General features: G+C 48.2%; 1 protein-coding gene across 1 annotated transcript; it reads right to left on the minus strand.

Moving 5' to 3' along the window:
• Nucleotides 1-13,047: 13,047 nt before the first annotated feature.
• Nucleotides 13,048-23,448, minus strand: PTMS (parathymosin). The gene is made up of 5 exons (XM_045000573.1): nucleotides 22,162-23,448; nucleotides 15,168-15,239; nucleotides 14,218-14,296; nucleotides 13,990-14,057; nucleotides 13,048-13,296 (listed from the first exon to the last, which is right to left on the minus strand). Exons 1-5 carry the CDS (start codon nucleotides 22,207-22,209, stop codon nucleotides 13,246-13,248), a joined length of 318 nt encoding a protein of 105 aa, XP_044856508.1. The 5' UTR covers nucleotides 22,210-23,448; the 3' UTR covers nucleotides 13,048-13,245.
• Between the last annotated feature and the right edge of the window lie 3,711 nt (nucleotides 23,449-27,159).

Genomic DNA, 27,159 nt, shown 5'->3' on the forward strand with positions numbered 1-27,159 from the left:
ATGGAAAAGCACTACATTTAAGATAGATTCCAGTTCAGGTGACATGATCACATGTCACCATAAGACCTCCTTCATAGCCTAGTAGCTGGAAGACATGTACATAGGAAGGCTTGCAGGTAAACAAACCCATTCACAGTTCATTAATTCTGAAGCACCCTTAATGGCTTCCACTTAACATATTTACATTAGTAATACAAGTTTATATCTTATTCTCCTAACTCCAGACATAGAAATAATACATGCAAACAAATAGGCTGAATGCACTCAGTAGATCATAAGTTTTGTAATACCTTACAAGAGACCTTTTGCATAAAGCATATTCCAGTTGCATTATATTTAAACTCATAAGCATATTTCCATAAACATATGGAGTGCAACATCACATCTTGCTCTTAAAAAGGGAGGCCAGAATTTAGCTGTATACATTTAGCAGTCGCCTAGGGCACCAGGATTCGGGGGGCAGCATTTTGTGCGCTCCCCACGGGAGCTTCCAGTTCCGCTCCCCTCACGCCGCTGAAGAAGGACCTTCTGCCGACGTGCTGTGGAAAACAGCAGCAGGCAATTGAGCAGCTCAATGACCGCTGCTGTCGCCTATGGCATTTCGGCGGAGGGTCCTTCTTTGGTGGCGCGATGTGAGCGGAACTGGAAGCTCCCATGTGCCCCGTGGGGAGCGCACAAAATGCTGCCCCCCAAATTCTGCCTAGGGTGCCAGAAACCCTGGCACCGCTCCTGGCTGTATATCTGTCACTGCCTGGGAAAGTAACCTAAAGCTCAGGCTTGGAGAACTGAGGGGCTGGGACTGAGAACAACGCCTCTCATACACAAGGAGATGTTGATGGGTTATTGTGGTGAGAGGGTGTATTCTGAAATGATAGCTTTTGAGGCATTGTTTTACTCAGCGTGAGGCTCTATCTTTAGAAATAACATCTGACATTTCTCTCTAATGACCCATTTTAAATGCTGACTCCATTGAATGGCACCTTCGTCATCTCCCAGCACAAAACCCCACTGGCATAAAATAGCAATGACTGCAGTGAGGTCACCACTGAGACACGTTGGCAGAGCTGTGCGTATGGCTAGGCTAGGAAAGCAATAGCAGAAGGGGCTGAAGGTGAGGACTGAGGGGCATGGGCAGAGCTGGAGAAGGCAATGGGAACTAGGATTAGAATACAGGAGGGGCTGAAGTTCGGAAGCTTAGTATTGGTACATTTGGCTTTGGCATTAGCTACCTTTGATCAAGTTTTATTGACCATTTTAGTGAATTCTTTATTGCCTTTTGGGTTTGTTTGTGTTTCTTTTTAATTATGTCGTATACATGCAAGTTCAATTCCTGGCACTCCCCATCCCTGCTCCCACTAGGGCCACAATGAAGCCTGGACCTTTGCAGAATGCCTCTTGTGAGGGTCACCCCTTTCTTTCTACCTTGCAGTGGGGGGCAATGCCCTGTATTGTAAAACGTGCCACCTGTTTCCCAAAGAGTTGTCAGCAACCCACTTCTTTAGGCTTCAAAGGGAATTTCTGACCCAACTAAACAGGTCTAATTAGAATCAAACAATAGAACTTTGGTTAATGCAAACCAAGTTTACAGTTAAAAAAAAAATCAAGAAAAAAGTGACTAATTTTCCAGTTATATTTAAGAGGATTTAAATGCAGAAAACTTTGGAAAATTAAAAACCACTAACTATGCAATCCTTTCTAGATTCTTAAGGCCAATAGGAACCATTAGATCATCTAGTCTGACCTACTGTATATCACAGGGCATAGAATTTAACCCAGCTTCTCCCATATTGAGCTCAGCCACCTTATAAAATCCCTTTGAGATACTGCAGGGAGTTTGGAGTATGCTCAGGACCACAGTGAGTCTGTTGCAAAACTGGAAATAGAAATTAAGTTCCTGACTTCCCAACTTGACTCCTCCAGATCATGACACTCGAGGAATTAAAGCCCCCCCAATTCAGCACTTATGCAGGTATGTAAATTTAAGTACATGCTTAAGTCCCTTTCAGAAAAGCTCTGATATACGTATTTAAAATTTTTTTGGTCCTGATTAAAGAGACTTTTTTAAAAATCAGGTATATTAAATCAGTAGTTCTCAACCAGGGGTACACAGAGGTCTTCCAGGGAGTAAATCAACTCATCTAGATATTTACCTAGTTTATAACAGGCTACATAAAAAGCACTAGCAAAGTCAGTGCTAACTAAAATTTAATATAATGACTTGTTTATACTGCTCTATATACACCACACACTAAAATGTAAGTACAATATTTATATGCTAGTCAATTTTATAATATACGGTAAAAAATGAGAAAGTAAACAATTTTTCAGTAATAGTGTGTTGTGATGCTTACAAAAGTCAGACAAAAAAAATGCAGAAGTAAGTAGTTTAAGTGAGCTGAAACTTGGGATACACTAGTCCTGAAAGTAGTACAATGGTCTGGAAAGGTTGAAAGCTACTGTATTAAATAAAAGGTTTCTTAATAAAACATTAAGGTTGCACAGTTAAAGGGTTTAAAAAAAGTCAAAATATAGAAGCAAAAGGGTTAGATTTTGCTCTCATCTCCATCCACTCAACTTTGTCTTGACTAAGTGTAACAGCAAAAATTGTGCTCAAATATCTTACAGCACATCTGTCTGCTCCTCATTGCACATCCTGTATGTGGGGGGGTGGTTATTTGTTTAAGTTTCCTATTATGGGGTGGTCCTTACAGCACCATAGTTAAAGTTGTTTGGACCTGGTTTGTCAAAGTGCTCTAAAATCCATATGCAGACTCATATTGGCCTGAAGATTGCCTTTGTAGTTGAAGGTCCTGGTTAGAGTTATTAGCAGTGTAGGTTTGAAGTCAGTTGGTAAGGGAGCTATCAGACAGATTCCCCTGCCCTCCTAATTTGCCCAAAATTAAAGAAGAAAATAGCCACATACAAACCTTATCACTAGACAGCCCCTGAGCTCATGTGGTGTCCACCACCAACCAGCTTCAAAATTAAACTCAGTAATTATTAATCCTTCATTCTGGTTCCATAAAGTGATGTGCATGACTGACCCAAGGCTTCTTAATGACATTGGGCCTCCAATTCTCACACTTCAGCCCCTGTGTACTACCCTGGTAGTGCAAATGGCTATATACTCCCACTTTAAGGCCCTATGGTAGGGCAGGACTCACCAGCACAGCACCTCCTGCTGGTCATCCTGGGAATTAGCTCTTCCAGCCCAGAGTGCCCTCTGCAGGCCAGTCTCACCTGCCACTGGTCCCCCATGTCCCCCGCAGACCCTGGTGGCTTTTATATCAGGGGTCTGCCCCCCACAGCAACCCACAATCTGGGTCTGCCCACCCAGGGGAATCCCCCAACCCTCTATCCCTACTTTGGCTGAGTGGCTACTGCCAGTCACTATCTAGCCCCCACTCACTGGGGCAGACTGCAGTCTTAACCACTCATCATCAGCAAGGGGGGTTAGGACCTGCTGCTTTTACCTATCTCCAGGCTGCCCCTCTGCAGCCCTTGTACCTATTTGGACCTTTTAGCAAGGCCTGCAGTCTGGGGTTTTTCTTGGCTAGAGCTCCCCAGCTCCCTCTGCCCTTCCCCAGCACTACTCCACTTCAGGCACTCTTGTCTGCTCACAGGCAGCCAAGTCCTTCTCTCTCATGAAGCAAGACAGAAAGTATATATTCTAACTTCTAGCCCACAGCCCTCTTATAAGGGCCAGCTGGGCCCTGATTAAACTGGCCACAGCTGTGGCTCCTTTCCCAATCAGCCTAGCTTTTCCCCACCACAGCCCTCTGCAGGGCTGCTTTTAATCCCTTCAGGGTCACCCCGCTTCAGGCCCCTTTACGTGGCCAGAGAAGTACACATTGGCCATAGTGGAAATGAGAATTGGGTCTAAAGAGGCTGGAGCAAAATTTGTGTGTAAAGGCATAATTTCAAAGTGTTCTAAAATTCACAGGAAGAGTCAGATTGGCCTAAAACTTAGCACACTACAATGGGGGCTAGTGTGGATTTTTTTGCTGCAAATATAGCAACATTTAGTAAAGAGGTTCCCAAGATATAGCTCCAACCAATTACCTGTTTTTAATTACTGGCTCAACACTTGCCATAGGTACCCATGGCTGAGACTGGGGAGTGTTCAGAGGACAGCCAGACTTTCTGTATGTCACAGGCACACCATAGTGAGACTGGAAGGAGCAGAGAGTGGACAGGCTCATTGCGTGCCAAAGATACATAGTGCTAAGACAGGGAGTAGAACAGGCTCTCAGCACTGAGGAATGAGAAGCTGAGAATAGGTAGGCTCTGTGTATGCCACAAACACAGTGCTGAGACTGGGGAACTGAGAATGGGCAAGCTTGGTGTACACACACACAGTCCGATTGGCCTGAAAATTGATATGCCCACTCTGGGTGTAGGGTAGAGTCTGAACTGCATATTTTAAGTCATTTGGTCAAAGATCTGCTGAGTGATATATAGCCTCATTACCCATTTATCAAATGCTGGCTCAGTGCATGTCACAGATACAGTGGTGAGGCTGGGGTGAGAACAAAGAGAACATCACTTGGAGACAGCTCACATCTCCCTGGCAAGCCTCCTGAATCACAGAATCATAGAAGATTAGGGTTGGAAGAAACCTCAGGAGCTCATCTAGTCCAACCCCCTGCTCAAAGCAGGACCAACCCCAACTAAATCATCCCAGCCAGGGCTTTGTCAAGCGAGTCCTTAAAAATCACTAAGGATGGAGATATGGTACATATCAATTTCTTTGTTAAATTGACGAACTCATATAAGCTTGCAGTGTCCAGCAGGCATAACTGCACACTGCAAGACAAAGGTTCCTAGGGCTGTGTCTGGAACTGGAATAATTGGCTAGTGTCATTTGCTTGCGGGTAGCTGGGGGTAGCTTACATGACAGAGGCTGTGCATGAACAGCCCAGGAGTGATGGTCTCTCCTTGACCATCTACCCTGGTGGCACCAGATGACCTGAAACAGTTCCAAGAACTCTTCAAAAGAGTAGCAAACAGCCAAGAGATTGCCTTACATGAGGTGCAGGAGAAACAACATAAGTGGTTAAAAATCTTAGAGACTGCATCATCTGCCAAGATCTCCCTCCCCATGGATGAGGTACAATGGAGCCCGTGGAGGCCATATGGCAAACACCAGCATCAGCACCACCCACCAACAAAAGGGCTGACAAGAAATACTTTGTTCCAGCCAAAGGCATGGACTTTTTGTTTTCACACCCTCAACCCAGTTCTCTGGTAGTAGAGGCTGCCAATCAGCACAGCAAGCAACCCCATTTCCTCTCCACACCGCAAGACAAAGAGCACAAGAGACTGGACCAATTTGGGAGTAAAGTGTATTCATCAGCCACCCTTCTGCTCAGAGTTGCCCACTATTCTGCTCTACTAGCAAATTACAACTACTCTAATTATAGTAAAATACAAGAGCTCGTGGAGGACCTCCCCGAGCACAAATGTCCTCAACTCAATGCCCTTATTAATGAGGGTCAGATAGTAGCTCGCACAGCGCTGCAAGCCCCCAACAAACACAGCGGACATAGCCACCCGAACAACCGCAACAGCTGTGGTTATGAGAAGAGCATCATGACTGCAAGCTTCGGGGATTCCAAAAGAACTGCAGCTAAAATTGGAGGACCTTCCCTTTGATAGGGATAAACTATTCTTGTCTCAAACAGACGACGTGCTCCATATCATGAAGGATTCCCGAGCAACGCCGCGCACACTAGGCATACACCCACTGTATTTTGTTGCCCTTTTCTGTACCTTTTCCAATTCCTGTATATATTTTTTAAGATGGGGCAACCACATCTGCACACACTAGTCAAGATGTGGGCATACCATGGATTTATATAGAGGCAATATGATATTTTCTGTCTTATTATCTATCCCTTTCCTAATGATTTCCAACATTCTGTTAGCTTTTTTGATTGCCACCATATGATTAAGCAACTTCTATTCATTATTGTCTCAGCACTCGAATATCACAACACAGATCTTTGCATGAGATGGAAGAAATTGTTGATGATCTCCTGATTTGGGGCAAAAATAACAAGCATGAGAGACATGTTTTGCAGTGAACCAAAAACAAACAAACAACCCCCCCACCCACACACAAAAACCCCAAACCCCCACAAAAAAACAAAAACCTTCAATTGAACAGGAAAAATGCCAGACCAGACTGAATGAGATTAGTTATGTAGGACACACGTTCAGTTACAAAGGAGTTCAACAGGCCCAAGAAAGATGGAAGCACTTGTACAAATGAAAATAATCTAAAACAAGAAGTGCTCATGGGCCTATTAACACACCTAAACAAATTCATCTTTAATTTGTTAGACTAAGTGTTCCACTTAGCATGCTACTTGAGGATGATGACCACAGAATGACACTGGGATTAAAGGCAAAAGGAAAATTTTGGGGAATTAGTAAGATTTGTCACAGAAGCAACAGTGCTGAAATATTTTGAGATGAATAAAAAGCCTAAAATCTCACTCAATGTAAATTGACATGCATAAGGGCTTGTCCTTTCACAAGATGATCAGCCAGTAGCATGTGCTTTCAAACTACTAAATCACCACAGCCCGATGCTCAGATGAAGAAGAAATGTTGGGAATTGTTTTGGTTTGTGAGTAGTTTCATTAATCTGTTCAAGGTAGAAACAGACCGTAAAGAGTTGGAAGCAACATCACAGAAACCACTGAAGCACAGCCTGGACTTCGGAACAGGATCGTGAAATTGCCACAGCACTGATTAAATGTGAAAGAGGGGCCAGGTGAGGAGCTTATTGTCATGTCAAATGTGCCTGGGAATAGTGGCCTCAGGAAGGGGATTTGAAGTAAATAGGATTCACTTACCAACTGCTTCTGGAAGAAAATTTGACAAATTCAAATAAGAAAACAAAAAACGACCCCAGCTCACAACAGCTGAGGAAGTCCTTCTAGCTTGATGGTTGGGAGGAGCAGTCCAGGGATCTCCAGTCTGACTAGGACCATCAAGAGGAATTAGCTGATGATGGGTCCCTGTACAGAGGAGGTTGTTTTGTAGTATAACATGGCATGAGATCACCCCAGCTTCCAGCTGGGTACTATGAATGCAAAAGAGAGCTGGAGGTGGTCAAGTCCCACCAGGCATGAACGCTGCCACAAAGATAATAAAATGTAAATACAGTACCACTGTCAATAGAAAGAATGAGGAGCACTTGTGGCACCTTAGAGACTAAAACATTTATTTGAGCATAAGCTTTCGTGGGTTAATGCACAGGGACGGCTGACATCACATGAGATACATGATCACCCTTGGTCTAGGGTAGAGCTAGATCTACTAGAACTAAATAGGAACCTCTTATTCGTGAGCAAGTACTCAGCTTCTTAAAAGATTGAGCTGTTGCAGACCATGCTGAGTAGCAAGGGAATAACCATTGTGTAGCACTGAGCTCACCAGGGGATTGCAGACGTGTTAGTAGCAGAGAATGGCCCACAATTCATGAGTGGCTCATTTCTGCTCTCCGCATTAATGTATCAGTTCCACACCGCAAGCCACACCCTTATGTGCACTCAAATGCAGTCATTTAGCAAAAGTATTGGTACAAATAGCAAAGAACTTGAGAATCAAAATAAAAAAGGGTCCTGGCAGATTCATGGGATCCCTATTTAGCTTTAGTGGGCTGCTTCCCTGTGTGTGTGAGATTCAAGGCGTTTGAATCCAGGCACCTCTGTCTCCAGAGCAGGCTGGAGAGAGGGAAGAGGGGGGGGGAGGTTCCTCCTCTGTGAATTGATCTGTGTTCCCAAGGGGGGAAACAGGGGTGTCCCGGCCCACGGAATTGACCGGGTGGTGGCAGCCGAAGGGGAGACCTACCCTAGGATTTTGGGGTGGGGGAACATTACATTAATTGAATCTATTTCCCTATGTTAAGTTCTCCTCACACCTTCTATGGGCCATCTTATTTATCACTTCAAACAGTTTTTTTCCTCCTGCTGACGATAGCTCATCTCAATTGATTAGACTCTGCCTGTTGGTATGCATACTTCCACCTTTTCATGTTCTCTGTATGTATAAATATCTCCTGTCTGTGTGTTCCATTCTATGCATCCGAAGAAGTGAGCTGTAGCTCACGAAAGCTCATGCTTCAATAAATTTGTTAGTCTTTAAGGTGCCACAAGTACTCCTGTTCTTTTTGCGGATACAGACTAACACGGCTGCTACTCTGAAACCTATTTAGCTTTGTGAGCCTATCACAACTCACCTCACAGGCTTCCTTAGAGTCCCCGTGTAGTGAGGCAGAGTGGCCTTCCTCCGAGCAGGAGAGCGAAGGACCACTACACTCCCCCTGGTGGGTGGAGCTAAATCCACCCTGCCCACCTCACCAGAAGTCCCGGGGCTGGACAAGAAATATAAAAGGAGAGCACCAGCACTTAATTGGGCCTGGAGCATTAGAGGGAGCAGGCAGCTCTTCCAGGGAGCTGGGATCTCAACAGGATCCCAAACTAGGCCCCCAATGGAGCTGTGCCCTGTGGCTGGAGGAGACAGACGAGTGCCCTGAAGAGCTGCCAGGACCGCTGTCAGATGAATGCCCTGAGGCACTGTGGGGACTGCCAGTGGTCAAGTACCCTGAGGTAGGGTGACCAGATGTCTCATTTTGAAAGGGACAGTCCCGTATTTAAGCTCTCTTGCAAGTGTCCCAACTTTTTCTTAAAAACGGGCAAATTGTCCCATATTTTCTGTTCCTCCCCTCCCCACCCCCCATCAGTACTGGCGGGTCCTACTGCTGGCCAGATCCCTATTCGCCAACTGCCCGCCCACCAGTGGTGAGTGGGAGGGTCCAGTGACTGACAATGTGGATGGGTGTTCAAGGCTGGTGGCGGAGCAAAGATGCAGCGCGCAGGGCCGGACGCTCCCCCTGTTGGTCCATCAGCACAGCCCCTGCTGCGTGCCAGCTCTCAGCCAGCAGGGCCCTGCCCCCTCGTCCTGCTTCCAGCCAGTACTGGCTGTGCACTGTGAGCTGCGATAGCTGGTGATTGCAGGCAGGCACCTCGCGGCGGCCAGTTACATGTCGCCTCTGTTGCCCACCCATTGGCCTTTTAGGTGCTCTCCCTCTCACTGTCCTCTCCCTGCTTTGCCCCTTTGACACCCCCCCATCCCCGCTGCTCCTCGATATCCCCTCCTGCAGGGCGTGTCCCATTCCCAGTGCTGTGCGGAGATCCAGCCCCTGGTGGGAACGCTCAGTTCACCAACAGCCTGGCCAGCAGGCTCCTTCCTTCCCCCACTGCCTCTGGCTGGGCCAGCAGCCCCGGAAAGCCCAAGACCCTCTGACCTGGGGTGCTGGCCAGGAGGAGCCAAGCCCTGCATGTGCCAAAGCCCCACTCAGCACTGGCATGGGGAAGCCTCTCCACCCCTCAGCTAAGCTCTGGAGTGGCCGGGGGAGAAAGCACTTTCCAGCCTGTTCATGACCCGAACCTGCAGGCTCCACAGCAGCCCCCGGGGCAAGGGCGTAGCACCCTCTTCACCTGTGCCTCCCCGTCCCCGCTGCCCTGGGTCCTGCCGCCAAGGAGCAAGGGGCTTCCCCATCCCCTCCACTGCTGAGCCACATCTCTGGCTGGTTGCTGACGCCCCTGCAGTCAGGTTCTCTGGGTCCTGGTGCACAATGCGTCCTGAGGACTTCATCCCCTTCCAGCCCGCACTGTAGCCAGGGGACAGGAGACAGCTGGGTTATGTCAGTGGCCAGCAGTAGCCTGGAGGTATTAGCTGCCTTTTGACACTGTGCAGGCAGGAAGGGACAAGTCACTTCCAGCCACATGGGGCAGGGGGAGGGGGGCGAGGAGAGATGAGCTGTGCAAAGGCATGGTCCACGTCATCCCTTTGCCCCCTCCCCTGTGGCTGGAAGCAGCTCCCATCCCTTCCCTCCTACACAGTGCTGAAAGACTGCTACTGACCACATTCTGGTGTGAACCCTGGCAGAAATCTGGAGGGAAGGGGGGACATATGACCCTGCATGCCCTCCCCCACGTGTTGCCTAGGCTTGGGAAGTCACAGCACCAGGTACCAGGAGAGGCAGGTCAGTCCCAGGAGCCCAGCCAGGCATGGAGGACAGAGAGTGCCAAGCAGGGAGGGGAGGGGAAGAAGGGATCAGTCGGTCACCCCCCTATGTGAGAAAGGTGTACGGGAGTGTGTGTGTATCACATTTGGGTGGGTGGGTAGGGGTGTATGTGTCATCCCTCCCCATGTGAACCCTAAAGCCTTAAAGATAAGAAGGTAAATATAAAGAATCCAACTACTCAGTATTTCTTTTTAACAGGGGTTCAGTCAACTTGATGTTAATTTGAACGTTTGTACTGCATAGATCTGATTGATTGCTGTTGAACTCACCTGAATACAAGTAATTATACCAGGTGTCCCATATTCAGCATAGGGAAATGTGGCCACCCTACGCTAAGGAGACAGAGGACCTTTGGACTGCAGAGCCCTACACCCAGTCTGCGGTAGGAAGTAGCCCAGGGGAACCAGACTCTGATTTGGTTCTGCTGCCAGAGGGTGAGTCAGCGTGTTGCAGTGGGATTCCCTGCTGACTCAGCGGTAGAACACTCCCCCAGTGTTAGGACCTTGGGCTGGGATATGGTGGAGTCAGGTGGGCCTGCATCATCCTACCCCCTGCCACCCCACCTGAGGCCCAAGAGGCCTGCGTTCATCCGCTGTCCACCCGAGCCAGGATGCTAGATCCCAGAATGTTTTGTCTGCTGTGTTTGCTCTGCCCCAGCCAGGTGCTGAGCTATAGGCTGTTTGTGCTGTGCCCCACCTGGGGAGCCAGAGCTCCCTTACAGACTGCTAAGTACCACTGACCCCAGCCAGAAGGTGCTAGGCTATATAGACTGTTTGTGGCTCTGCCCCGCCCAGAGGGTCTGAGTTTCCTCTATAAACTGTGACTTGCAGTCTGCCTGTAGTGAGCCAGAGTTGCCTCTCTCCTCATTTGAGAGTGAGAGACCACTACATACTGGTTCAGAGACCCATGGACAGCAGGACACAAACCTTAGTGCCAGCAGCTAATATACTTCTTCAGCCAGAGACCATTGACCCTGGAGTGATTATAAAAGAGCAAGAAACTGCAACATAAGAAAATTGACAAGAACACTGAAGTCACCCCATTGCAAGCAGGAGAGAATGTTAATTCCAATCAGGAAGGGGCTGGAAACCTTGTCAACAGCTGCACCACTCACTGAAAGGTAGTGTCATAGCCTCTCCTGAGGGTCAGTCCTACAGGAGGAACAGAAGACATCCACACAAAACCAAGGAGTTTCCATTGGCGCTCTGTTATCTATAGGACACCCAGAATGCTACTGCATGTTCTTGTGTTGAGAAAATTAAGTCAATGACAATGAAAACACCAGGAACAGGAAACACACAGGCTCCAGGTGGCAGATCCATCTCTGCAGTTGAACAGCCAGTTGCAGAAGAAACTGTTCTGAGAACAAAAGTGGCTGAGTGAGCGGAAAGCCAATGAGGTTCAGATGAGTTAATATTATTCTGCGGCTGTTGTGTTTTGGTTGGTATTCAGCTTTATTTCCATTTGATTTTAAAAATAAAACAAAAAGGAAAGATGGTAACGGTAACCACTTGAGTCTGTGGCTCCTGGTCGCTACCACTTGGCAGGGTTATCGGCCTACATGGACAGCGGTTACAAACAACTGATCAAAAACAGGAAAAGGTTCTCATGAAGCTTTGTCGAAAAATGTTCCACTATTTTTTCCATTGTAATTCAAAATCTAAATGAAAATGATCAAAAATTAGAAATATGTACAATTTTAACCAGCACGTACTCAGGTCATGTGTCTGAGCCAGGAACTAAGGATCAATCTCTTTCCAGCACTTCTGTGCACCCTTATATGCATGATTGCTCAATCCAGGTTAAATGTAGGGATCAGTGATGACTGATTTGCATAGGGTGCCTTGGTCAGTATGAAAGCTATAAAATACCACAGAACCTGAATCCAGCAGCCTCAGCATAGAATCCTGGTCATTCTGGGCATTGTTGCTTCTGGGGCAGACACGCTTTCAGAATGTCACCCGTAAAATAGGCCTGTTGCATTTTCTGCCATTCCTGGCATGCCAGTGAAGCAGTACAAGGGAGGAAGAAGTAGGCACAACAGACTGCTTTTCAAGAGTCTCCAGGTCAATGCCAGGGGACACCAGCCATGGCTCTTCTCTGCAGTAACTGCTGCTCAAGTTAACCCAGGTGCTATTTTTCTTCAATAAACTAATCTGTTAGTTGGTTCAAAATTTGAATTGGGATTCGTAGACACCACCTGACAAATGCACACTTTATCTTTTTAAATGAGTTTATTTACAGTGCTACTTGAAAACAATATATATATTTATATCTATCACCCTTGTGATGGTTTGTGCCATAGAAAATGCCATAACTGGATCGGCTTTAATTTACAAAAAACAGCAACAAGGTAATCTGGAAGGGGGATGGAAATCAAAATTTGGTCCCTAATTATTTCTCTTTTTCTTCTTTTTTTTTAAAAAAAGCCCCCAAATGAGGAAAAACTGCAAAACAAATTGATTTATACATAAAAACAACATTTATCCTCTGGAAAAAAAATCATGGGGCCAGTTTACCTGTCATGTACCTACATTTCTGCCTGTGTGTATGCTTTAATAAAAAAAAAGTTATTTGCATGTAACATTCCTTTTCTTTCTTTCTCAGAGGGATCAGATAGAAGGCAGTTAAGGGGAGGCTTAGGATAGGGAAATATCAACATGAGATCCCTGCCCTCAACCTTCTGTATCCCAAGGAGGATGTTGGAGGGAAGATCTCAGAAGCAGAGGCAGGCGAGACCCTTGATCAAATTAGTGGAGAGAGGTGGCAAGTGAAAGGAGATTAGAGGTGCTTGTTGTGGGATGAGTTTGGAAGTTGGGATATGTCAGGTTGCTTATTGGGAGAAGGAGGGTCATCATTTTGAGGACTATTGGGATTATTTGGGAGTGGGGTACAGGAATAATCATCAGCAGTGGAGTCGGTCTAGGGGATGGGCAACCTCAGATTTGGGAGCATTGTAGGAAGGCTAGAACTTGGGGTGGAAGGGAAACTCTTAGTCCCATGCCCTCTTCTCTGTCTGAGAGCATTTCTAATCCTTCCTCATCTGAGATTGTGTGAAGCCAGAGGCTAAATGACAGTGCAAGCACAGGCTGGAATGGAGGGAGGAGAGACAGATGGAGCAGAAAAGGATAGGAAGAGAGAACTCAAGCCGAAGACCCATTTTCTGTCTTCTGTCTCTTTGGATCAACTTCATCCTATACAGGATTAGGGAGAAGGGAGAGAGTGTGATTAGCACAGTTAGAGCCCCTCCGCCCCCCCCCCCCAATTGTTTCATAGGATTTAGCCCAATATGTGATCCTACACATTGAATCACACTCTCTGCCTGTGATTCACATTGCTGCATGGTTCCCCCCCCGCAAATTCTGTTTGTTTGTCCCCCCGGAATCCCCTCTTCTCTACAGACCATACAGGTGACTGGTGCTCAGATACGCCAGTGATGGGCATGGTATAAGAACCTGGACAGATCAGTCCACATGGTATCAACACTATTATTTCCAGCACATAAACTCCACATGGATCCACACTGCCTTAGTCAGTCCCCTGGAATCCACCCTCAAAACTGGATCACCGTGACCTCATTAAAAATCTCAGTTTCACATTGGATCCAGTTTCCTACATAAGCCACAGAAATAACTGATGTATGTGAGATCCAGGGTCCCACACAATCTCAAGCATCCTACATGTAATAAGCAAGGTGGAGGATCTGGATCAATTGTACACAGCATCCACCGGGATTCCTTATCCTTCACTACATGAGATGTATGTATCCTATAGTCACACAGGATCCGTGGTGGTGATGTGACTGCTCAGTGATGGTGATTTCACCAACTCCTGGACAGGCAAGACAGCCCCCTTTTGCCCCCTCTGCTCCCAGTGCCACCACCCACCTCCTCTTCTTCCTCTGCAGATCGTTTTGCTGCATGTCCGTCCTGCTCCTGCCCATTCTCATCTCCATCTAGACACAAGCAAAACAGCAAGTCACATGTTAATACAGGCAATGCTCAAGGGAACCTGCCCCTCCTGGGGATGCCCAGAGGGGAGATTCAGTCTCCATGGCAATGCAATCCTGGCTCCCCAACACCCCCCCCACACACACACACATTAGCTGCTCCCACCTTCATCCTCTTCTCCTGCCTCTTCTTCATCCACGTCTTCAGGATTCTCCTCCTCCTCCTCCGCACCATTTTCCTCATCCTGAGTAAAACAAAGCCACAGAAGAAATCAGCTTTGGCCTACTCTTTCCATGCCACCCATCACTCCTGCTGCCTGAAACTATCCCCATCCCAGCCAGCCTGTGCTGCCAAAGCCACCTACCCTCCCAACCTTATCTCCCCACACAACCCACCTTCCATTCACTCCCCCAGCCTGCATCCCCATGCTACCTGCCTCCTCTTCTACCAGAAACCCTCCCAGATTCTCCTTCAGACTCTGCTCCCTATATCACCCACATCACATTCTAGGCTGTGCTCTTCATGATGCCTGGCCTCCCCTAGTGCCTGAAGCCCCCCCCAAACCTCCCTAGTGTGTGCCTCCCCGACATCACCTGCCACCCCAATCCCACCCCTTCCTCACAGGACTGGGCCCATCCCGACATCCACCTCTTCAATCCCCCCACCCACCCCACACTACCCATCTCCTCAGTATCCCCACCCAGCCCATACCTATCACTTTACCCTATGCCACCCGCCTCCATGATCCACCACCTCTCACCATGGACCATGCATCCCAATCCCACCTCCTCTGGTCTGCAATTTTCATTGCAAGCTACCTTCTCATTGCTCCTTGACCCATACTCCCCATGCAGTCTGCCTCCCAGGTGGCCCAGTCCCCTCTGACTTGTGCTCCCCATCCCTCTCCCCTTCACAATTCCCTCCCCTAACTCACATTCTGCCACCTGCATCCCGGATGGGCTCCGCTGGGCTGCACTCCTTATCCATTTCACCTCCCAGATTCCCTTCCCCTGTCCCAACTTGCATTCCTCAGGCCAACTGCTTCTCTCACTGCCAAAAATCCTCCCAATCCCCTCCAAACGTATGTCTTGAGGGGTGAATATATTTGGTCTCACCTCTATTATCTCCTTCTTCTTTTCTTTGCAGACAGTCTTCTCCTCCAGTTTTTCCTTCTTTTCTTTCAATTCCTAGATATGGGATGAGAAAAATAATTCTGAGATTTAGCATCAGAGAGAATGACAAAACTGGGGTTGTTTAAATTTGAAGTGAAGAGGGATAAAGGAGGACATGATAAAACAATAAGTGGGATAGAAAAGGTGATTACACAAAGGGACATTCAATTCAATGGAAAGGTAGTAAAGTTAAACATTATAAATGGAAACTTTTTTCACGTAACACACATCTGGCATGTAGAACTCATTGCCACATGATATCATTGAGGCCAAGAGCTTAGCAAATTTCAAAACGGGATTACATATTTATGTGGAAAATGAAAAAATACAGAGTTACAACAGATGGGAGAAACAAGTTTTAAGTAAAGGATATAAACCCTTGTGCTCGAGGCACAAACCAACCACTAACTAAGGTAGGTTAGAAAGAAACTTCTCCTGTGTGCAATTTATTGTATAATTGTCCACTAGGGGGTTTCCTAAATTTTCCTCTGAGGCAGCTGATGCAGGCCACCATCAGAGACAGGATATGGGATTAGATGAACCCTGAGTCAGATCCAGTATTACAATTCTTACAGCAGAATTATCATAGAATCATAGAATCTCAGGGTTGGAAGGGACCTCAGGAGGTCATCTAGTCCAACCCCCTGCTCAAAGCAGGATCAAACCCAACTAAATCATCCCAGCCAGGGCTTTGTCAAGCCTGACCTTAAAAACCTCTAACGAAGGAGATTCCACCACCTCCCTAGGTAACCCATTCCAGTGCTTCACCACCCTCCTAGTGAAAAAGTTTTTCCTAATATCCAACCTAAACCTCCCCCACTGCAACTTGAGACCATTGCTCCTTGTTCTGTCATCAGGTACCACTGAGAACAGTCTAGATCCATCCTCTTTGGAACCCCCTTTCAGGTAGTTGAAAGCAGCTATCAAATCGCCCCTCATTCTTCTCTTCTGCAGACTAAACAATCCCAGTTCCCTCAGCCTCTCCTCATAAGTCATGTGTTCCAGCCCCCTAATCATTTTTGTTGCCCTCCGCTGGACTCTCTCCAATGTATCCACATCCTTCTTGTAGTGTGGGGCCCAAAACTGGACACAGTACTCCAAATGAGGCCTCACCAGTGCTGAATAGAGAGGAATGATCACATCCCTCGATCTGCTGGAAATGCCCCTACTTATACAACCCAAAATGCCATTAGCCTTCTTGGCAACAAGGGCACACTGTTGACTCATATTCAGCTTTTCGTCCACTGTAACCCCTAGGTCCCTTTCTGCAGAACTGCTGCTCAGCCATTCGGTCCCTAGTCTATAGCAGTGCATGGGATTCTTCCGTCCTAAATGCAGGACTCTGCACTTGTCCTTGTTGAACCTCATCATATTTCTTTTGGCCCAATCCTCTAATTTGTCTAGGTCCCTCTGTATCCTATCCCTACCCTCCAGCGTATCAACCACTCCTCCCAGTTTAGTGTCATCTGCAAACTTGCTAAGGGTGCAGTCCACACCATCCTCCAGATCGTTAATGAAGATATTGAACAAAAACGGCCCCAGCACCGACCCTTGGGGCACTCCACTTGATACCGGCTGCCAACTAGACATGGAACCATTGATCACTACCTGTTGAGCCCGACCATCTAACCAGTTTTCTATCCACCTTACCGTCCATTCAGCCAGCCCAGACTTCTTTAACTTGCTGGTTATTTGGACTCTCACCTCACACGCTATGCTACCAGCACTCCTGGCTATTTTCGAGACACCACCAACTTCCTGAGGAATCATAGAATCATAGAATATCAGGGCTGGAGGGGACCTCAGGAGGTCATCTAGTCCAACCCCCTGCTCAAAGCAGGACCAATTCCCAACTAAATCATACCAGCCAGGGCTTTGTCAAGCCTGACCTTAAAAACCTCTAACGAAGGAGATTCCACCACCTCCCTAGGTAACCCATTCCAGTGCTTCACCACCCTCCTAGTGAAAAAGTTTTTCCTAATATCCAACCTAAACCTCCCCCACTGCAACTTGAGACCATTGCTCCTTGTTCTGTCATCAGGTACCACTGAGAACAGTCTAGATCCATCCTCTTTGGAACCCCCTTTCAGGTAGTTGAAAGCAGCTATCAAATCGCCCCTCATTCTTCTCTTCTGCAGACTAAACAATCCCAGTTCCCTCAGCCTCTCCTCATAAGTCATGTACTCTAGCCCTCTAATCATTTTTGTTGCCCTCCGCTGGACTCTTTCCAATTTTTCCACATCCTTCTTGTAGTGTGGAGCCCAAAACTGGACACAGTACTCCAGATGAAGCCTTACCAATGTCAAATAGCGGGGAATGATCACGTCCCTCGATCTGCTGGCAATGCCTCTACTTATACAGCCCAAAATGCCATTAGCCTTCTTGGCAACAAAGGCACACTGTTGACTCATATCCAGCTTCTCGTCCACTGTAACCCCTAGGTCCTTTTCTGCAGAACTGCTTCCTAGCCATTCGGTCCCTAGTCTGTAACAGTGCATGGGATTCTTCTGTCCTAAGTGCAGGACTCTGCACTTGTCCTTGTTGAACCTCATCAGGCTTCTTTTGGCCCAATCCTCTAATTTGTCTAGGTCCCTCTGTAGCCTATCCCTACCCTCCAGCGTATCTTCCACTCCTCCCAGTTTAGTGCCATCTGCAAACTTGCTGAGAGTGCAGTCCACACCATCCTCCAGATCATTCATTCCTGGAAACTACAATGTGTTAGTGATCTTCCTGAAAACACCATCCTGGCCACCATGGATGTAGAAGCTCTTTACACCAATATTCCACATGAGGATGGACTACAAGCTGTCAGGAAAAGTATCCCTGATGAGGCCATGGCACACCTGGTGGCTGAGCTTTGTAACTTTGTCCTCACCCACAATCATTTCAGATTTGGGGACAATTTATACCTTCAAGTCAGTGGCACTGCTATGGGTACCAGTATGGCCCCACAGCATGCCAACATTTTTATGGCTGACTTAGAACAATGCTTCCTCAGCTCTCGTCCCCTAGCGCCCCTACTCTACTTACACTACTTTGATGACATCTTCATTATATGGACCCACAGGAAGGAGGCCCTTGAAGAATTCTACCTGGATTTCAACAATTTCCACCCCACCAGCAACCTCAGCCTGGACCAGTCCACACAAGAAATCCACTTCCTGGACACTACAGTGCAAATAAGTGATGATCACATAAACACCACCCTATACCGGAAACTTACTGACTGCTATACTTACCTACATGCCTCCAGCTTCCATCCAGGACACATCACATGATCCATTGTCTACAGCCAAGCCCTAAAATACAATCTTATTTGCTCCAATCCCTCAGACAGAGACAAACACCTATAAGATCTCTATCAAGCATTCGTAAAACTACAATACCCGCCTGGGGAAGTGAGGAAACAGACTGACAGAGTGAGACAGGTACCCAGAAGTCACCTACTACAGGACAGGCCCAACAAGGATAATAGAACACCACTGGCCATCACGTACAGCCCCCAGCTAAAACCTCTCCAGCACATCATCAACAATCTACAACATCCTGGAAAACGATCCCCCACTTTCACAGGGCTTGGGAGGCAGGCCAATCCTCGCTTACAGACAGCGCCCCAACCTGTAGCAAATACTCACCAGCAACTATACACTACACCACAGAAACACTAACCCAGGAACCAATCCCTGTAACAAACCCTGTTGCCTTCTCTGTCCCCATATCTACTCTAGTGAAACCATCATAGGACCCCAACCACACCAGTCACACCATCAGAGGCTCATTCACCTGCATATCTACTAATGTGATATATGCCATCATGTGCCAGCAATGCCCCTCTGCCATGTACATTGGCAAAACTGGATAGTCTCTATGTAAAAGGATAAATGGGCACAAATCATACATCAGGAATGGTAACATACAAAAGCCAGTAAAAGAACACTTCAATCTCCCTGGACACTCAATAACAGATTTAAAAGAAGCCATTCTTCAACAAAAAAAACTTCAAAAACAGACTTCAAAGAGAAACTGCAGAGCTACAATTCATTTGCAAACTTAACAATTTGGGCTTGAATGGGGACTAGGAGTGGGCTGGCTCACTACAATTTACCTTCTTTTGGTATTGATACCTCCCAATAATTGATGAGGAGGTGTCAATACCAAAAGAAGGTAAACATCCACCCTGACTAAATTGGCCTTCAACATTGGTTCTCCACTTGTAAGGTAACTCCCTTATCTTCATGTGCCAATATATATTTATGCCTGTATCTGTAATTTTCACTCCATGCATCTGAAGAAGTGGGTTTTTTACCCACAAAAGCTTATGCCCAAATAAATCTGTTAGTCTTTAAGGTGCCACCGGACTCCTTGTTGTTTTTGTGGATACAGACTAACATGGCTACCCCTCTGAAACTTGACAATTTCTAGGTCATCCCAGTGTATGTCATTGTCAGAATAACTACCTCCTCCCTACCTCCAACCTTAGGAATAAAACCTCACTCCAGTTACAAATTTGCAGAAGTCCCCTTCTCACAGGAGAGGTTGGGACTATATTAATCCTACTTAATATAGGATTGGGGGGGAGGTGGAGAGTGTCCCTCCTCCCCATGATCAGAGACAAGAAAAGCTCTCTCAGGCTATGTCTACACTACATCTTATGTCAGCATAACCTATATCACTCAGGGGTGTAAATAAATCACTCCCCTGAGCGACATAAGTTACACCAACATAAGCACCAGTGTAGATAGCGCTATGTTGGCAGGAGAGCTTCAGCCACCCTCCCTGAACCAAGAGCTGGATCACTCCCTCCAAACTATATGCTGGGCTCCTCATTCCCAGTGTCTTGAACAATGGGATTCTAGGCCCTTCAGTTGGTAAAACAATTCCCCAGACTCACAGACCCCTCAGCACTGTGCAGTGGTTTCTAAGCTCTAGTCAGAAGGGGTTGAGATTTAAAGACCTGTCTTCCGGCCATGGCTAATGGGAGACTGACAATCCTCTGCTAGTGTCTGAAGGGTGTGAACCCCGGAGGGGGATTGTTTAGGGTAGAGGGAGAACTATTAGAAAAGGACTGAAACTGAGCCATGGAAGAGGAGTTCAGTGACCATCCTTCAACACTTAGGGATCTAGGAACCTGGGGAGCCATCTCCCCAAAGGAGTGGCCTAGAACCCCATCACTCAGACACTAGGAACTACAACCCTGAGTGGAACTACTCACATGCCTAAGTACCTTGCTGAATTGGATCCTAGGCACCCTGGGAATGGAGTGAGGGGAAAAATCCTTCTCCACCTACCTGGTGCAGGAGGTGATGTGGGTTTTCCCAGCTCTGATTTCTACCTTTTTAAATAAAATGCCCACATTCTTATTCTATATAATGAAAAGAAGCCACAGGAGAGAAGACTGGGTCCCCTTTTACCTCGATGCCCCTGGCTGCCCCTGGGAATTTGGGAGGCAGTCGGAAGAACGCAGTATTGAGCTTGCTCAGCTACTAAAAAACATTGGGCAAGCCATAAAGTACATGTTATTTAGGGTCTTTCCCATTTACCCCCACAAACCCCCTTTTAGCAGATGACTTTCTGCCTAGGTTTGCTATGAGTGCGGGCAGCTGAATGTGCTCCCCAGTCCCTACAAAACAGTAGTGGAAAGGCTGGTTCTGGGGCATTTTATTCTTTTACCATTTGGGACTTGTCTTTGTCCAAACTGGTAATGAGAGTTTATCTTTGCCCAAGGACTAATAAGTCATAGCGATGCCATCTGTTCCCTACACTCTCTTCCTCACTCTGCTCTCTCTCTCTTCACCCAGCCTCTTTCTTTCCCTCTCTTTTCCTCAGTCGTTTTCTTACCTAACTCTACTAAACTTCAGCTAGCCAAAAGAGAAAAAACATTTCTAAAGCAGCAGCTTCAGCCCCTGCAGCCTTTAAAAGAGATCCACTATAGCACTGCATATGGTGGGGGGGGGGACATACACACCCACATTTTTGGATGAATTGCTTCCCCCCCTCCCGACCTCTGTGCCCCACATAATGCAAAAATTCAAATCCTCAACACACAACCAACGCTCACAACAGTCCAACCCACAGCAGCCCCAGTACAAAGAGCCCGTTTCCACAGCACTCACAGCATATCCAATGCTGACAGCACAGAAACACAACGCGGGCAAGCATTATTCACAGCACTCAAAGAGACGAAAAATAAACATTCAGAGATACCCAGTCTATACACAAGCATAACTCGCACACACCCAGCAATCGCACGCACAGGCACTAATGTGCTCCCACTCCCGCCTTCTCCTGTTTTATTACTTTACCTTTGTTAATCTAACAAAGACCCTAAACACCACCCACCCTTGCTGGTTGGATACATCGGACCTTTTCCCCCTTCCGCAGCTACGACCCCGGGGACCCCGACCAGCCAAACTGGCACAGCCACAGATCATTTGACCAGGTCGGCACCGTTTGCCAAACGCGCCGATCCAGGGGCAGCAGAAATATCAAAGGGCTTTAAAGAAAACAATCAGGGACCAGCCCGCGCTCGGCGCAGGGTTAATGGCCAGGGACGTGAGCAGCGAAGTGAAGGGAGATCGGAGCGCAGGCAAGGCGAGGGAGAGACAAAGCGAGCCAAGAAGGGGAACGAGAGCAGCGTTGTGATCGCACAAATACTTCTGCCTCTCTCACGTGCGCACTGCACTGAGCCCTCGGGCGCCCATCGCTCCACGCAAATGCTAATTCGGCGCAAAGGACAGGAGAAAAGCCAGGGGCGAGGAAAGAGCCCCTGAGAGAAGGCGAGAGCAAAGGAAAGGGGTGGGGTGCAGGCAGAGAGCAGACAACACTGCCCTGCCCCTGCTTTCCCTGCGCCGCCGCTGTTGTGCGAAGATCTCCGAGCACTTTACAGCCATTCCCGAGCTGACAGACCGAGGGGGCGAGGGTCGGGCTCGGGGCTCACCTTGGCACCCACTTCTGCTGGCGCCTCCTCCGCGCGTTTCTCCGACATCCTGGTGCAGCAGCGGGAGCAGAGGAATCACCCACCAAGAAATGCCCGGGAGCCCCCTGTGGAAACGAGCTAGCGGGGATTGGGCAGCGGGGCCGAGGAGTTCAAAGTCCCAGCAACCCAAAGGCCAGTGGCTGCAGCTTGTGCCCCGGGGACCGAAGTGCCAGGGTCTCCCGTCCCGCCGTGCTGAGGGATATGCCAGAGAAGGGGATTTATACACCACTCGGTGACGACGGAAGGGAGGGACCTGGGGAAGGGAGGGGAAAGGGACTGGGAGGGAGAAAAGAGGGAGGCACGATGCAGAGAAAGCCAGGTTGGTGGAAAGAACCTTGGAACACTGTGCACTCACATTTGCCAAAGGATCGTTAACAATTAGGGGAAGCAGCATGGTGAGCCGAAGGGGTGCTAGGAGCCCGGGTTCAGTTCCAGGCTTCCACACCCACCTGTTGTGTGACCTTGGGTGAATCTCTGTGCCTCGGTTTCCCCACCCCTTGCCCTATCAGAGTGTGAGCTCAGGTCAGGGACCCTGTCTCACTGTGAATTTGTAGAGTACCTAGTGCAAACAGGGCTCAGATCTTCGTTTGGGGCCTCTAGGTGCCACTGCAATACAAATAACTACTAACACATTAATCTTCACCCTCTTGCTCAGAGAAGCTGAGGCTGAGAGAGGGAAAGTCACACAAGTCAAATAGAGCCAGAAGTCCTGACTCCCCGGCTCTACCGCTCTCTAACCCATTGGGCCCACATCTAGGACTAGGGGTGGAGAAAGCAATGGGGATGTGTTGGTGATGTGGTGTTTCCTTAGGTCACCTTCTGAAAATCCTAGACATGAAAAATGCTATTAGTAACCATCTTGTCCAATGTGCTGCTCTCTGCCCCATCCCTACCGCCTTGCCCCCCTCTTCTTCATAGGAGAGATGGGAACACTTCGTTCTATCGCCCAACCCAGTCACTAGCTACTGAGGCTTCAGCTATTGGTCGCTTACTGATCCCAGTTGTTTGGGCTCCCCGCTGCGTTCATGCTGGACCTGACCCAGCTGCGGGCTAGAGGACAGCTGGTGAGGAAGATGGTGCTTGGCATATAGGAAGAGGCTGAATTTGGTCTCCCTTTTGCTCAACGTTTCCCTCCTTTTGTCTCATTCTACATATCTCTTCAGCTGGTGCCTTTTCGGGCTGGCTCCTGGGCCCAGAAATCCCTCTTCGCCCAAGCCTGACATGCACCAAAGGAGCCTAATATGGTCCAGGAAAGAACTGAAATACATTCGTTAATTGATGCCCAAAATGGGGGAGGGATAGCTCAGTGGTTTGAGCATTGGCCTGCTGAGCTCAATCCTTGAGGGGGCCATTTACAGATCTGGCACAAAAATCTGTCTGGGAACTAGTCCTGCTTTGAGCAGGGGGTTGGACTAGATGACCTCTTGAGGTCCCTTCCAACCCTGATATTCTATGATTAAAATCACCACCCCTCTCTGACCCATTGCTTCATGTAACCCCACATACAAGGCACTCCACGCTGTGGGGCTTGGGTCTGGCTATGGGAGGAGTCTCCAAGGAGGTGCTGTAGTGAACAGGGCAGGGTCCCTGATTGTGGGAACAGCTCCCAGCTCCTGCAGTCCCAGCAAGAGTCACTGGAGAGTGTGGCCGGGGAGGGGGGGTTTCCAGGCAGGCCGGCAGGAGGTGCTGCCGGGGCGTGGGGGGAGGTGAGTACAACGTGTCTGGCAGAGCTGTGTGGGGCGCGGTACGCTTAAGTCGCCCGCGGTCCCTCCTGCCTGGAATTTTCCACTCCAGCAGCCCGCGCTCCCAGCACGCCCCGCCCCCGCCTGGCACCATGCCGAGGCTTTCCAACCCCCCGCTCGTGTCCAGTCAGGGGGTAGCCGGGCCGGGGACAGGGCCCGCCTGCGCGGGAACCAGGCAGGGCGACGGGTGTTTTCCCGCGCTCAGGCGCGGGGTCGCTGGGGGAGGGGAGAAGAAGCTTCCAAAACCCCATATAAGGAGGGACCAATAGGCGGCATCTGATTGGATAATTCAAATGAGCTCTTCGCCTGGTAACAGGCTTCTCATTGGCTGCTGGACACAAGTCTATGCAATGGGGAAAAGGCATAAAGAAGAGAATGGGAAAGAGGCTGTGGGGTCCGGACGGGGAGGGCAGTTACTGTGACAACCAGGGAGGGGGTTGAGTTTCCTGCCTCTGGGGCTGGGGGAGGAAGGGCGGGGGGCTCTGGACGCCTGGGTCCTTTCCCTGGTTGCGGAGGGGGAGTGAGCGCCAAGGGGCTACAAGAGGGGGAGGGGTCTAGGCTCTCTCCTAGCTGCGGGGGAAATGGGCGCTAATGGGGTAAAGCCAGGGTGGCTGGTTTCAGTCTGTGACCTTGGATGAGCCCCTTCCAGTCTCAGCCTCAGTGGCCCTCTCTGTCCTCTCTGTAGATGATCCCAGCCCACGTTGTAGGCAGGTTGTGAGGTCAAAGGCAATGTCTGTAAGTCACCTGGGTCATGGGTACCTTTGGGTGAAAGATGCCATGGAAGGAGAGAATTTGTGTTATTTCTTACTGCCATACCAGTGTTAAAGTAGAAGGTAGCTGGGGGGAATGCAGCTCCCTCCTCTCCCTGGCTTGATGAACAGTGTCTCACTCCCAGCTCTCCCTTCTTGGATGGGGTGCAAAAAATACACCCTCCTATTTCAATTAGTTTTACCATTGCTTATATTGCACTTAGAGGCCCCATTGTCCAGGGCACTATACAGACATAAAGTGAGACAGTTGCTGGCACAAGGAGTTCACAATCTCCATAATACCTTTTTTCAGGGGATGAGGCCAATTTCATGCTCCCAGTGAGGCCAGGAGGGAGTCCAGTATTTCTTTGCTACCATAGACTGAATCTGTGATTCTAGCAGTGACATTCGGGTCAATCATAATATTTCTGGTTCATTCAGTGGCTGAATAAAAATAACAGCTTGAGCTCAAAGCTAACAGCAGGCGTGAAACAGAATACAGTGTCAGCAAGAGTCTCTGGATAAGGTGTGCAGCATTGACACCTGCTGTCTCCCAGAATGTTACACTTGCTGGCTCTCTTTAACCCCTAGACCAGATGTAGAAATGTCAGACTCCCAAGAACTATTTGCTGCTAGGATGTCAGTTATGTTCTGGTTCCAGCTCAGGTGTAGTGGTGTCAGGGACTAAGATACAGAACCTTTCACCTTGAGTGCCCTGGTTTCAGTCTAATCTCAGGCAAGGAGACTGCCTGTTTCAGGGAGATCAGTAGATCCCTGAAAATCTGCAGGTATCCGTGGACCATGTTTGCAGATCGGATGCAGATACAAATTTTGTATCATGCAGGGCTCTAGATGGAGATCAGGTTAGAAAATGCAGAGCCTTTCGCTGCTAGGGCTCTGATTCTAACCCTCTTCAGTGGAAGTTGTTTCCAGATGATAGTTTTGTGGCCCCTGCGTGAGAGGTTTCTGAATCTTATTCCTAATGAAAATACATATCCCTATTGCCACACTTGGCACTTCTCATCAAGCAAGATGAATGGTCTACAAACACTGTACTCTTTTTTCCCCGGATGGAGGATGCTCGTGCACATTGCCAAACATGCAAAAACGTATACACACATACCCCAAACACATGCGTACACACACACACACACAAATTCATGTACACTCACAAACTTGCATACCATGCACATGCACACACATTCATAGATTCCAAGGTGTCACGGAGTTCCCGGGCGATGCTCTGGAACTGCTCCCCGCAAAGCCAGGCAGGACTCTGGGGAGCCTGCTCTCCCTTGGAGCAGACTGTCTTCAGGGCAAGAAGCTCACACGGCTTCACCTTCTGGGTCTCTCCTTGGAGCATTCAGCATCCTCTGCCCCTCCGTGCGCTTCCCACAGCGAGTCTGCCCAAGCGGGGTCCTGAGGAAGCCAGAGGGTTCTGCACCCCCACTTTGCAGTCAGACATGACTCTTAGCCAGCCAGTAAAACAGAGGTTTATTTGATGACAGGAACACGGTCTAAAACAGAGCTCATAGGTACAGAGAACCGGACCCCTCAGCCGGGTCCATTCTGGGGCCCAGCGAGGCAGACCCCCACATCTGCCCTCACTCCTCATCCCCAGCCAGCCCCAAACTGACAACCCCTCCAGCCCCTCCTTCTCTGCTGAGTTCCTTTCCCGGGCCAGGAGGTCACCTGACCTCTTTGTTCTCCCACACCTTTAGCATCTCCTTGCAGGGGGGGAGGGCCTGGCCATTAGTTGCTAGGCGACAGAGGGTCGGCCAGAAACTGAGGCACCCACACAGTATTCAGGGGAAACATTAAGAACAGTCCCACTTCGTCACACAAGGCCAGAAGAAACCACTGTAATCATCTAGTCTGAGCACCTGTATAACACAAGCCATAGAACTTCCCCCAAAGTAATCCCTAGAGCAGATCTTTTTGGAGAAACATCCAAAAATATTTTTTTTAATGGTCAGTAATGGAGACTCCACCAAGACCATGGGTAAAGTGTTCAAATGGTTAATTAACCTCACTGTTAAAAATTTATGCCTTATTTCCTGTTTCAGGAAGTGTTGCACCCAACATGGAGGAATTCTAAATTAGACCTCACCAACTAATCACAGCACTAAAAATTAATGGTATCTTGGGTATAAGTGATCATGCTTGATAATGTGCAAACAGATTGAAGTCTAGACCAGTGATATAGATACTTGGTGCTTTAAAAGGTAAATTTCACAAAGTTGAAAACAATTATGAGCCAGATCAGTTGGGAAAAAGTATTTAATCAGAAAAAATGTGAATTATAATTGGGAATTCTTGAAGAATACTGTATTTTACTAAATGCCCCAAAAGCCACACTCCCACAATCAAGGAAAAAGGCTGTATTGGTTAAGAAACTCACCTGGTTTAGAGAAGTGAAGGCCGCTATAAAATATAATATATAACAATTGGAAGAAAGGGGAAGGTAA

This window comes from Mauremys mutica, chromosome 1 (assembly GCF_020497125.1).
Source record: "Mauremys mutica isolate MM-2020 ecotype Southern chromosome 1, ASM2049712v1, whole genome shotgun sequence".
Classification (NCBI taxonomy): Eukaryota; Metazoa; Chordata; order Testudines; family Geoemydidae; genus Mauremys; species Mauremys mutica.

Excerpts from the sequence above, each read along its gene's own strand:
- PTMS (XM_045000573.1), bottom strand. The coding sequence starts at position 22,209 with ATGTCGGAGAAACGCGCGGAGGAGGCGCCAGCAGAAGTGGGTGCCAAG. Across the intron at positions 14,297-15,167 it reads AGAAGAAGGAGATAATAGAG|GATGAGGAAAATGGTGCGGA; the intron begins GTGAGACCAAAT and ends TGTTTTACTCAG. Across the intron at positions 13,297-13,989 it reads CTGCAGAGGAAGAAGAGGAG|GATGAAGTTGATCCAAAGAG; the intron begins GTGGGTGGTGGC and ends AATCCTGTATAG.